This window comes from Schistocerca gregaria, chromosome 2 (genome assembly GCF_023897955.1).
Source record: "Schistocerca gregaria isolate iqSchGreg1 chromosome 2, iqSchGreg1.2, whole genome shotgun sequence".
In the NCBI taxonomy this organism is placed as follows: Eukaryota; Metazoa; Arthropoda; class Insecta; order Orthoptera; family Acrididae; genus Schistocerca; species Schistocerca gregaria.
This window is the reverse complement of record NC_064921.1, coordinates 987582662-987596778: the sequence shown is the minus strand read 5'-3', so window position 1 is coordinate 987596778 and position 14117 is coordinate 987582662. Positions and strand designations below refer to the sequence as shown.

Genomic DNA, 14117 nt, shown 5'->3' with positions numbered 1-14117 from the left:
GTGAGCGCATACTTGTTGCATACAAATCCAGGCATTTGTTTCCAGATAAAGCCGCTATTCTGCCTATGAGTTAGAACCCTTGTGTTCTAATCTGCCCCTGAAAGGCTTAGATTTTATTTGGAGCACAGGGTTTTCTGTCTTGAGACCAACAATCGAGCTCTCGGTTGGATCCTAATGTGCCCTTAGGAGACCGGTAGAATTGTGCACTGGGCAGTACAGGTGAGGGGGGGAGAGAGGGGGGGAGAGAGGGGGGAGAGAGGGGGGAGAGAGGGGGGAGAGAGGGGGGAGAGAGGGGGGAGAGAGGGGGGAGAGAGGGGGGAGAGAGGGGGGAGAGAGGGGGGAGAGAGGGGGGAGAGAGGGGGGAGAGAGGGGGGAGAGAGGGGGGAGAGAGGGGGAGAGAGGGGGGAGAGGGGGGAGAGAGGGGGGGAGAGGGGGGGAGAGGGGGAGAGGGGGGAGAGAGGGGGGAGAGAGGGGGAGAGAGGGGGAGAGGGGGGGAGAGAGGGGGGAGAGAGGGGGGAGAGAGGGGGGAGAGAGGGGGAGAGAGGGGGGAGAGAGGGGGGAGAGAGGGGGGAGAGAGGTGGGAGAGAGGTGGGAGAGAGGTGGGAGAGGGGGGGAGAGGGGGGAGAGGGGGGAGAGGGGGGAGAGGGGGGAGAGGGGTGAGAGGGGTGAGAGGGGGTGAGAGGGGGGAGAGGGGGGAGAGGGGGGAGAGGGGGGAGAGGGGGGAGAGGGGGGAGAGGGGGGAGAGGGGGGAGAGGGGGGAGAGGGGGGAGAGGGGGGAGAGGGGGGAGAGGGGGGAGAGGGGGGAGAGGGGGGAGAGGGGGAGAGGGGAGAGGGGGAGAGGGGGGAGAGGGGGGAGAGGGGGGAGAGGGGGAGAGGGGGGAGAGGGGGGAGAGGGGGGAGAGGGGGGAGAGGGGGAGAGGGGGGAGAGGGGGAGAGGGGGAGAGGGGGAGAGGGGAGAGGGGAGAGGGGGAGAGGGGGGAGAGGGGGGAGAGGGGGAGAGGGGGGGAGAGGGGGGAGAGGGGGGAGAGGGGGGAGAGGGGGGAGAGGGGGAGAGGGGGGAGAGGGGGGAGAGGGGGGAGAGGGGGGAGAGGGGGGAGAGGGGGGAGAGGGGGGAGAGGGAGAGGGGGGAGAGGGGGGAGAGGGGGAGAGGGGGAGAGGGGGGAGAGGGGGGAGAGGGGGGAGAGGGGGGAGAGGGGGGAGAGGGGGGAGAGGGGGGAGAGGGGGAGAGGGGGGATATATTTAACTTTTATGTTTTATTACTGAGTTCTCTAAGTATCTAGTAAGAGACCTCTAGACAGAATAAAGTAGATTTTTGCATATGTCAGAAATCTGTTCATTCTGAAACTCGTTTTGTAGACACAGGGACAGCATTTTTATCACAAAAATAGTCAATTATAATCGCTCTCAGGTCAGCATGCAAAATCTTGTCATACAAAACACACAAGTATAGCAATATTTTAGCAGCGGATGTTGTGTACAAATATTGCCTGAAATGAGACAGTGATTGCAGCATTTTATGACAGCCTGAAATCTTTACAGTCATCTAAACAATAACCAAATACAAGGGGATATTGAAAAGTAAAGATACAATGGCTCGCAGTCCTTAAATAGAACATTTCTTTAGAAAACATTTGTTACATCTTATTAACTGGATTATTTGTTATTTTTCGACATAATCACCCCCGTTATTCAAACATTTGTTAAGTGGGTGCACAAGCTTTTGTATCCTACAGTCGCAGAAGGTTGCCGCCTGTTGTCAGAACCACATTTCAACTTCATCTTTGATCTCTTCATCGTCATGGAATGATTTTCCACCAAGATGTGACTTTAGGTAATGGAAGACATGGAAGTCAGTGGGTGCAAGGTCTGGGCTGTATGTCGCATTTGAATTGTTTGAGTAGTGCTTTGGTTACGAGCACTGTGTGAGGCCGAGCGTTGTCATGAGGCAAGCGGACTCCACTTGTCAGCATTCCCCTGCGTTTGTTTTGAATTGCCTTCTACGACGTTTCAAAGTCTGGCAATATGCAGCAGCATTAACTGCCACTCCAGGAGGCATAAACTCCAACAGAAGAATGCCTTGTCTGTCCCAAAAAACAGACGCCATGATTTTCTTCGCTGAAATCGACATTTTGCGTTTTTTGCTTTTGGTGAATTTGAATGGCGCCATTGCATTGATTGTTGCTTGGATTCAAGAGTATGGTGATAAACCCACGTCTCGTCACCTGGAACAATGTGATCAAGGAACTCATCACCTGCTTCAGCATAGCGTGTGAGGAAGTCGAGCGCAAAGCCCATCCTTTTTCTATTAACAGTTTTGAAACCCAGGGCGCACACAGTTTCCTGTACCCTAACTTAACAGTCACAATGTCATAAAGAGATTGTCCGGTATGATCTGATGCAATTCTTTCATTGTGAGATATCTATTTGCACGAACTGCTTCCCCCGTTCTCTGAAGAAGGGCATCAAAGATCACAGATGGCAGACCTGTTCTTTGTTCGTCATGAACATCGGTCCTACCTTCAGAGAAATGACGACACCATTTCGTTACATTTGTCGATTCATAATGTTCCCATGAATAGAAACAATTTATTTGTGAATATCCACTGGTCGCTGACCTTTTGCATGAAGTAAACGTATGACGGAGCGGACTTCGCATTTGGTGGGATTCTGAATCGGCGCAACCATTTTAAACACAACCTACTCCAACCAGAAGCAACGTTCAACTTCTGAACGACTGCGAGGAGAAAGCTGACAGTTCAAGGTTAACACCAGTGTTATCAACTTGCTCTCCAAAACTCTTCTGTTCCTCTGGCGTACGGTGTATCTTTACTTTCCGAAATACCCTCGTATATTAACACTTATGACAGCTTAAGATACGGTCATCAAAATACAAGAACCAAAAATATGCTATACTGTACTCAAATTCATAGTTAGGAACAGTTCTCATTTTTTCAAGAAAAGGAAAAAACAAACAAATGAAGAAACTCACCAACAATGAATCGGTATCTTGCAGAGGTTCAACCCAGAGTGTTGCTAATGGATGGATTGATTGTGAGCTTCCACTAACATGGACTAACACATCACTTAGTAAAATAATCCAATGTGATGAAAATCTGCCTGAATTGTGAACCATTATAGGATGAGAGCGTGATTCTCGTATTAGACGTCTCTCTGGTGTGCGTAGAAGTTCAATTAGCCGTCCTGCACTTTCCCAGAAACGGCGGGTAGTATCAGCTTCTCTCCTTCGTCTCTCTTGTTCTTCCCACAGCTGATCCCATTTAATCAGAGCATCTTGAAGGTTTTTGTAATTTTTTTGTTTACTAGGAGCTGGATGATCAGAGAGGTTGTTGCATCTGAGCAGAGATTGGACCATGCATTTATAAATGTTAAGCCTAGTCAGGGGATTTAAAAAAGCAAATGACACTACCGACTCTTGTGATCTCTTCATATTGCGTGATTTCATCTTCTCTGAATAAAAAGTGGAAAGTCTAGATGGATTGTCAACAACACGTGATATGTGAGAAAACCCACTTATCGATATTATATCACATACAGCATTAAGATAGTTTCTGTATATCCTAATGCACTCTTCAACATTATTAACTACAACAATATTACTTGTTTCACCATCACTTTCAATGTACTCTGTAAAAGTGTGTACATTAAGACATGTTACAGATATTATGTCATTGTAACACACACACAGTTGTTCATAAATAACTGTGTCTTGATCAACTGACATCCTTTTCTGCAAAGGTTTCACGAGGCAGTTATAAACTAGTAACATTTCTTCTAGAAATGACTGTTCTGCAATCAAATCTTGGACGGCAGGGAAGACAGTCCTTAAGGAAGTACTATAACCATATATATATCTTGAACAAAATATTCTCTTGTATAGCTGCGATTCACTATTTCCAGTACTGAGTTTTTTTAGGTGTCCAACCGGTTCTGTCCTGAAAACCAGGTATAAAGAAATGTGTGTCACACAACATGTATTTCAAGGGAAAGAAGGACAGAATAATGATTAAAACCAATACTTACCCAAATTTTTGTTTTCCCATGTAATAAACATCACCATCATTTGTCAACATAAGTGTATGGTGGTCTCCAGCTGCTATATCTTTCACTCTTGCTGAATTTGGGAGTAAGATAATTTGCTGTGGAGAACTTTGATCTGAAGAAGACTCGAGTGTTACTTGATACGCATTGTTCTTGCCCCAAGCAAAAACACGTCCATCCAAAGTCAGAGCCACAGCATGAAAACGGCCACATACCACTTTTTGAATTCCAGTTCCAGACAGTTTTGAAACTAAAACTGGACGGTTTTTCTTAAATGTATCTCCTGCGCCCAGTTGACCATGGTTAGGGTTGCCCCATGACCACAGCTCAACTGACAGCAACGAGTTACCTGACTGTACCAAGGAAGTAACCTGTTCTGTAAGTCCGACTTCAGAGTCCTCACCCCGTTCACTCGTTCCAGCACTGAAAAAATTGAAGTTTTTATCAAGTAAAATCTTCAGATATGGCAGTGACATTTTCTTTTTTAACACAATAATACCATTAAAAATAGCAACAGCGAAAACAATAATGAACTCAACATATCTTCACTGATTTTATCTGTGGTGAACAGTCCATAATGAACGATCAGTTTATAAGGCCAAGCTAGTCTATAACTTTTGAGAAATCTGCTTATGGCTAAACATAACTGCATTCACATAGCTAGCCGTATAGCTTAGCTGGCCGTGCGGACCACCCGACCGCCCACCACGCTTCTTGACCTTATACCATTATAAGACAGAAACATGGGTTTGGATATTTTTCTACCCGTGGAAAACGCGTTAGAGTCAATGGGTTTAAAATAGGAACACCTGACCAGTGAAACAACGGATAGAGCCCCTGCACTACGAGGAATACACACTGGAGTCCTGGGTTACGTCAGGTCAAAAATGGCTCAAGTTGGCTGTTCCTTATTCGCGGCAGTCCATTGTCAACATAAAAATTGTTACGGACACAGTTCTTCAAACGGTTAATTATCTTCGATCGCACGGACTCACACATCTCCAATTTAAAGAATTCCTGACTGATATCAATTTAAAGAATTCCTGACTGATATCTAAGTGGAATACCCGGACATCCCCTACCACACCGAAGTAAGATAGCTGAGCAGAGGAAAGGTGCTTCATTGGTTTTTCTCCTTGAGGGGTGAAATAGATACCTTTTTGAAATGAAAGGACGTCCAGAAGAATTACTTTGTGATCCTAAGTGGGTGGCGAATTTGGCTTTATTGAGTGACCTTACTGGTCATTTAAATACTTTGAACATTTCACTCCAAGGTGAAAATCACTCTGTTGCTGATTTAGTGCAGATGATTCAAGCATTTTAAAAAACTTATTCTGTGGGGAAAACAGTTGCGCTAAAAGAATTGTGGGCACTTTCCTGTACTAGACAGTGTTAAAGAAGATGTGGATTTTTCAGATTATGTTCAAACCATTTACGAATTACAAGAACAGTTTGAAAACGAATTTTTGGAGATAAGTGAGCTTCAACCGGTCTTATATATGTTTGTTCGCCCGTTTTCCCTTCGGGCAGAGGACATCTCACAAGTGCTTCAACTAGAGCTGATTGACCTCCAGTGCGATATCCACCTGAAGAACCGCTTTCTTATGTGTAAAACTTTGGATGACTTTTACAGATATCTTCCACATGAGAAATATCCTCTTTTGCACAAGCATGCGGCCAAATTTCTCTCAATGTTTGGTTCTACGTGTATTTGTGGGCGCTTTTTCTCTCTTTTAAAGCTTGCTAAAACTAAGAATCATTCATTACTTGGTGATAAAAATTTGACTAATTCTTTGAGGTTAGTAGTTTCATGGAATATTGTACCGAACCTAGACAAAATTGTTTCCTCGAAAAAGAAAAACGTGTAAAATTTTAGTTGTCTTCTTTAACAATGTTGACTGTAAGAATTAAAGAGCTTTATAACCTTAATTCTATTTTTATAAGTTTTCAAACTTGGTCAGTTAAAATTATTACGTACAAAACAGCAAACTAAGGATCCAATTTCTAAACTCTGAAAAGGGATACAAAAAGCTGCAGCACAAATTATAACAAAAAAATATTAAATTGTAACTACTAACAGTAATAATCAGACACTATATCCCTTACATAAAACTATTTCTAAAATAGAATATTTTGTTTACGTTGGATCAGACCGCGGGACAGTCCAGCGCAGAGCAGCGCTGTGCGGTCTCACTAGCTCCGCAGCTCTCTCTCTCTCTCTCTCTCTCTCTCTCTCTCTCTCTCTCTCTCTCTCATGTCATGGCGACACTAGCGACACACGGTCGCTGACGGGGCTCAAAACTACACTGTCTTGTGCCCACTTGGATGAACCTGATATAAAGAATACTGACCATTCAGTGTGGTGGAGGTCAAACAGGAGATCCTGGATAGTCACGACCAGAGGGTGTCGAGGGAGACACTGCTGATTAATAATAACTTGCCAGTGCTAGAATGAAGAAGACTGAGGGCTCGAGCAATGACCACCAATTTTGCAGTGAATATACTGCATTGAGGGCTTGAGCAATGGCCACTAATTTTGCAATGAATATACTGCAACCGTTAGGCAGGGAGCGTAGTTTGCTGCACCTTGCATTCACACAGGCAAAACTGGTTCATCTGTTGACCACAGAGTCATCGGCACATATGAATTCTGTGTCTAGAAAGACATTCCAGAACAGGCGGTGAAAAACTATAGGGCATACTGACTCTTTCAGCCCAAAGGAGAGCAGATCTGAGGATGGGGTGTACACCATGGGGGCCACATGTAATTTTTCCCCGACAAGAGGCAACAGTGGTGAAAGATGGAGTTCAGAGCAGGGACTCTGTGAGCAAACTGTGAACGTGACTCCACACCTTGGCCTCTGTTGTGGGAAGTAGAACTCTGTACTAGGAAAAAGAACACCGTAGTTTGGATGCTCTGAGAAGCAGCAAATGTGTATTGCTTAGTTGAGTAACAGCTGTTGGCACCTGATCTGTAGGGCTGGGACACCAGCTTCAGATCTCTGTACTAGGAAAAAGGACACAGTAGTTTGGATGCTCAGAGAAGCGGCAAATGTGTATTGCTTAGTTGAGTAACAGCTGTTGGCACCTGATCTGTAGTGATGGGACACCAGCCTCAGTGAGTAGGCTGTTCAGAGGGCCAGCCTGAAAGGCACCTCTCAAAAGTCAGACCTCACAAAGGTGTTTTGGGTCCACCATCCACAGTGATGAAGGCGATCCTGAGCCATACACCAGGCTCCCACAGATAATTTGTAGACAGAGTAGCTAATAAGGTATGTTTCTAATTTTCTTTTGAGTGGACAGAGATTCCAAATTTCTTGCTTTGTGTTACACGGGTTATTATTGTACTGACAAGGAGGCAAAGACTACACGAAAATTGTTTTTGTACTTTGTTTCATGATTGTGTATATCATAGTTCAGTTGAAACTGAGTTTTATCAGCAACAAAAACCACAAAGGAGTACATGTATGAGAAGTGAGTGTAAGTCCAGGTCCCTTAAAAAGGCCTCTGCAAGATTTAAGATTATCAGCTTTACACAATATTCTTACAGGGTGATTCTGCTAGACACTTTATTTACTTCCAGTGCACAGCTCCAGAAGCTATTTCCAGAAAACGAGAAGGAGTGAAAATACATGAAATAAGCAAACATTCTTGTCTTTAGGTCAGTACAATGGGAGATGCTTCTCAGGATGTAACACACTGAACTGAGTTCCCTGATTAGTTTATCCATTTGTTGACTTTATTTTAACCTTTTACTCAGCTGGACCTAAAGCAATTTTACACACTGTGCTTCATTCAGTGTATGACCTTTAGTGACTACTTCTGGTGTTTGAAATTGCATAATATGAGTCTTTCTGATATGAAGGCCAAAAGTTAGCTGTGAATCACTTTTACTGCTGTTCAGCAGTGTCTGCAAGGTTTGAGTCAGGACCCTTGATCAGTATGTCTGTGTCAGCAGCAAACATTAAAGTTTTTGAACTGCCCCTGTAAAGTGATGGGAGGATTATTTATGTAAGTCAGATACAGGGGTGGGTCCCTCTGGCACTCCACAGGCCATCTTTCCCCAGTCTGAGCATCTGTTCATGCTTGAGATACAGTCTACTATGAGACCCTGAGAGAGTCTATTAATGGACAACAGATGGAACAATATTCACAAAAAAATATTGATTAGTTTGTGATAAAAGGCTTATCACTTAAGTTAGAAGAAAACACAACACAGTTCATTTACTTCTATATAAAACAGGATATACTGCCATTAATAACAATAGTGACAGGAAATGATAAAAAAATGAATGTTCAAAATTCCTAGGTGTGCACACTGCCTGGAATGTGAATGGGAAGTTACATTTAATAGTTCTTCTCAAATGAGTCAGTTCAGTAACATTTGCTCCAAGTGACACTGCCTATTTTGATGATGAAAGTGTCAGAAAGATGGTTTATTTATATTCTGACTTTGATTAATGTCATGTAGAATAATTTTAACTCTGCCACTGTCAGTCCCATCTTGCAAGTGGTGGGGAAGAAGGAGGGGGAGAAATGACAATGTTGTTAGAAAAACTGGGTCCCTCTGGCACCAGAAAGAAGCACCCACTAACAGCTACAGGTGAAGGTAATCACAGGGTTCGAAAGTGTAAGAACTGTTTTGTATCCTATCACATATAGGAATTTTACACACTGTGCTTCATTCAGTGTATGACTTTTAGTGACTACTTCTGGTGTTTGAAATTGGTCACACTGGAAGCAGTCTAAACCCATTCTGGCAGTAGCTCTAAAATGCCTTTGGGAATGGCAACTTCATTCTAATAATAGCCTACATATATGGATAATAGCAGAACCAGCTCCAAAGAATATGTGGAAGCCCAAGAATACACAAGTGACAGGATGACGACGATTCTGCTCAGGACCAGCAAAGGATTTCATCAAAGTATACACATCACAGACAGGAAATAAAGAGGAGAACATTGGGTAATTGCAAGAGAAATTGAGAGACTGAAATGAAGGATGTGGATGTGATAGTGATGAGTGACTTAAATGCACAGGTGGAAATGAAAGACTAAGGAAGTGGTAATTGGTCCAGACAGATATGGGAGAAGGGGAATTAGGAAGGAGAGAAATTCGGTGATTTTTGCCAAAGAAATGATCTGACTGTGGGTGACACATGGATCAGGAAGAAAAATAGTCAAAAAATTACAAGATACGGTTGGAGAGAGTGAGAAGGTTGGAGACGTAATGAAATGAACCACCTATAGCCATCCTTTTGATGTTATTTATTATATGGCTACCACTTCAAGAATTGTAGTCAGTGGAATAATCTACAGAAGGTCTGTGAGTGATACTTATATAGAGAGGATACATTGTAATATTTGTGAGATCTGTAATAATCTAGGAGTAATATTTATTGATCCAAATAAGTTTTTAAGCAACAAATGTCTGGGGAAAGATGGTACTCACTTTAACAGGTTAGGCTCAAAGATCTTCACTAAGATAACTACTGAATTTTGCAACATTATAAATAATAAGGGAAACTAAAAAGCAGAAGAGGGGATGATCATGCACAAAATGTGCCTGAAGAAAGCAACATTTCTTTCCTTCATTATAATGTAGATGGATTAGGCTGTAAGATTAATGTTTTCGACCACTCTCTTTCAGATATTACACCCCACATACTAGTTGTCAGTGAACACCAAAAACCTGTAGATAACATACACCTGTTTAAAATCCAAAATTATTCATTAATTTATTTTTACTGTAGTTCTAACCATAAAGGCGGAGGAGTGGGTATCTACCTGAGAACAAATAACCTAGTAGAATCTTACGAAAATATCGCTTGGGTAAAAGAGTATTCCACTGATTTGCACTGTGAAATTGTAGCAATTAAGTTAAAATTCTTGTCTGTTGTATACTTTATCTTAGCATTGTATAGACCACCAAATGGAAATTTTAAATTATTTCTTAATTCCCTTGATACAGTATTATGTAAATTAATGTCCTAGCAAGAGCATATAAATGTTATATTATTAGGGGATACTAATGTCAACACATTACAAGATTCCCAAGAAAGCAAACGCTTCAGAGACTGTATCTATTGTTATGGTGCAAAAGATCTGTTGGGAGACATACCCACTAGAATCTCTCTAACTAGTATAAGCTCTATAGACCATGTTATTACTAATTGTGAAAATATTGCCACAGCTGCTGTTGTAAATGGTCACATCTCTGACCATCTAGGCCAGCTATTAGTGCTAAAGGGAGATCCTTGTATAAAACCAAAGAAAATTTATGAATACAAAAAGAATCTCTCTGTTATCAACATTGCCAAACTGAGAGAGAGCCTGGTCATGAATCTTGGCATCTAGTACTTCAAGCCGAAGGAGTGAATAATAAATGGGATGCCTTTCTAGATACATTATCTTATCATCTAAATAATGCTATTCCCATCAGAACGATAAATATTAATAAGAATAAGGCAAGAGAATCAAGGCCCGTGGAATTTGATAATACTATCAAAGAACTGAAAGAAAAAAATGGAAGACATGTATATGATACAAAGAGAGACCAAACACAATGAGCACGAGGATAAATACAAACAATACAAGTACCAGTTTCGCAAGCAAGTCAAAAGATTGAAGGCTGAAAAGATTAACTCGAAAATACAAAATTCAGATTGTGTCTCCAAGACCTGCTGGTCAATAGTAAATGAAATAAGAGACAGTAAAACAAAACTAAAAGGTAATATCAACATACAGATATCTAATAACAATATTGATGTCACCAATCCTCAAGAGATCAGCAACATTTTTAATGACTATTTCATAGATATCGTAGAATCTGACTTTTTGTACCACAGATGAAGTACCTGTTGGAAGTCTTGCTGAGGACAATTCTGAAGCTAATCAACTCCATGAACTTGAAATCAAGGATATTTTGCAGCTCATCAGAGAATGTAAAAAAAAAACTGCTGGATGGGATGAAATTTCTCCATTTTTACTTAAACAGTGCGAAAAAAATCTGGCGTATTCCTTGGTGCATCTAATAAATAGTGTCTTAAAAGGAGGAGTGTTCCCTGACATACTAAAATTAGCCATTGTCAAACCTCTCTACAAAAAAGGTGATAAACAACTAGTAGAAAATTACAGACCACTCACCTTAAATTCCGTTTTTAGCAAGTTAATTGAAAAAATAATTCTGAAATATATGTTAGAGCAATATAATAAGCACAACATCCCGGGAGATTTTCAGCACGATTTCAGAAGGGGTCATAGCACCATGAATGCAACACTTCAATTTATGCTGAAAGCTCTAGACAAAATTGATGAAGGCATGCAAGTAGCTGGAGTTTTTGTAGACCTATCAAAGGCTTTTGATAGGGTTGATCATAAGGTACTTCTTTCAAAATTGGCACCTCATCACGTCATATTTACAAAACAGAAGACAGTGTACCTCAATCTCAGACAATAGTGGAGAAACATTAAAAAGTTATACATCAAGGGTCAGGAGTATTAAACTTGGTGTGCCTCAGGGACCGATAATTGGTCCCTTCCTCTTTATATGTTACGTCAATGACTTTCCAAAGATAGTAAAAAACGATACCTTCATTACAATGTATGCAGATGACACTTCAGGCCTTTGTTGGGGAAATGATATTCTTAATCTCGGCATAGAGGTAAAAAAATTTATAGATATTGCAAAGGAAAAGTTTGAAAATGACTATCTAAAAGTCAACTTACTAAAAACAAATATAATCTCCTTCAATGTTGGTGATTTGCAAACTTGTATTGATTGTCAAGATAGCAATATTGTAGGGAAAATCTGCAGTGAGTGTAAATTCCTAGGTATGTGCATAGATATCAAACTACTATGGTCACAACAAATTGACAACGTATGTGCAAGGCTATCATCTAGCCTGTATGTTTTAAGAAGAATAGCTCATATGTCAATACCCAAACAATGAGGATGATGTATTTTGGTTTAATACATACATTTCTAGCATATGGCCTTGCACTGTGGGGCGGGGCTTCCAAAACTCATGTAGACCAAGTATTTAAACTCCAGAAAAGAGCTTTGAGAATATTAGGCAAAAAAGAGGCTTGAACATCATGTAAGGAATTGTTTATAGAATTTAAAATTCTGACTATCTATTCAATGTATATGTTTGAAACAATAGTATTAACTGTAGAAGATAAGAAATATACTGGTGTAATGCAGAAATTCATGATCACAATACTAGACAAATACAAAATTACCATATGATACACAGAAAACTGAAAAAAAACCGCAAACAGTCCATATATTAATGGAGCAAAATACTTCAATGCACTGCCAAATGAACTGAAGGTAATAACTGGAGAGACATTCAAAAAACATCTAAATTTGTGGTTCATTGAGGAGTGCTTCTATAGCCTACTGTAGAAACTAAAATCTAAAGTATTATTATGTCAAATAATTTGGACTACATTCTTAAGTTCCTATTACAAAGTAAAATTAGATTTATACTGTTATATTGTACTACCAATTGCTATGCATGTAATTACATGTTTCATAAATTACAAATTACAAAGTTTCGGTGATTCAATACTCCATCTTCAGCCCTTAACTGATGCTGAGGGGTTAACTCCAATCATTTACACAATTCCATCAGTAGCCAACATCTATGAACTGTTTCCATGGACTACAATAATGATGTTGTGTTGGTAGTTGATGGTTGGAGACATAACATCGCTGTTACATTCTACGGAAACCAATTCGCAGGTGTTGGCCACTGAAGGAATTGTAAATAGAATTCGAGTTAACACCCTCAGCATCAGTTAAGAGCTGAATATGGTGTATTGAATCACCAAAACTGTTAGCCATATATTAAATATTAAATAAGATTGAACAGGTGGCTGTAGGAGTTCCATTTTATTACATAAGTGAATGGCCAAAGTCCCTCAAATCTTCAATCAGAAGGATAGACATACAAAAGGATGGAGATGGTCATTAACTACTTTCTGGCAGAAAAGCAAAATAGTAGATAGGTAATGGATGTAACTGTGCTCCCAGAAGCAGCTTTTGATGGAGACCATCGAGTACTGGCAGCAATGATGAGGATGGGTAAAATAGATACAATAAAGGCAGAAACGAAGAAGAAAATAAAGATGTGGAGATTGAAAGATAGGAAGGTACAAGAAAAGTTCAGGGAGTTACTTAAGCTTACAATCCCACACACCGAACATGGATGTAGATGTAGAAGTGTGGAAGAGGAATGGAGTAAGTTCGAAGAGGCATTTGTAAGATATGCAGAGAACACCTGTGGCAAAATGTCTAGAAGGCCAAAGAATAAGGAGACACCATGGTGAAATGACCAGGTGAATAAAGCAGTAAAAGAAAAGAAGGAAGTGTTCTCTCAGGTTTCCTCGGTGCAAGTGATTAATAGTGTGCTTCTGAGTGTTCTGCTGAGTTGCTGTTTCCATTTTCTGCACAGTGAAAAACCACCATTTGGTAGAACACCTGGAAGCATACTATTAGAAGAAAGCATGGCAAGAATCAACAGAAACAAAAAGGAAGGAAGTAAAAGTAAATAGTAGAAAAGCAAAAGGAAATGTAAGAAAATGGTACAGGAAGAAAATATGAAATTTGGGAGGAAATTGGAAAACAAAGCTGTACGGAATTTGAAAACCCACTAAATGTGAAAAATAGCAATGAGAAGGGAATAGAAGTGTGGCAGGGGAACCTGGACCTAGAAGAAGGGAAGGACATTACAATGTCAGAAGTGGAACTAGCATTTAGAAAATGAAAACAGGAAAGGCAACTGGGTCAGATGAAATACTGTGAAGATGATAAAGGCAGCTGACCTACTGGACTGCAATGGTTACACAGATTGCTAAAATGCATATGGATTCAGAAATGTTGCATTAAGAATGGGAAAGTGTACGATAATTCCAGTGTACAATAAAGGAAACAGAAAAGTATGTGATAAAATTATCAGTGGATCACACTCATATACAAGTAACAAAGTAGAAGAGGAGCAGTATGACTTGCGATGAGGTATATCAACATTGCACCTAATCTTCAGTATGAGA

The 14117-nt window shown here is 40.9% G+C and overlaps 1 protein-coding gene across 1 annotated transcript in view; it reads right to left on the bottom strand.

The window, feature by feature from the left end:
* The window catches only part of LOC126335476 (alsin), a 181602-nt gene that overhangs the window by 142110 nt on the left and 25375 nt on the right, over nt 1-14117 (bottom strand). Inside the window, exons 2-3 of the mRNA XM_049998794.1 lie at nt 4042-4482; nt 2990-3953 (exon numbers count right to left, since the gene is read on the bottom strand). Coding sequence (XP_049854751.1) covers nt 2990-3953; nt 4042-4482 — 1405 coding nt within the window. The remainder of the gene's footprint in view (nt 1-2989; nt 3954-4041; nt 4483-14117) is intronic.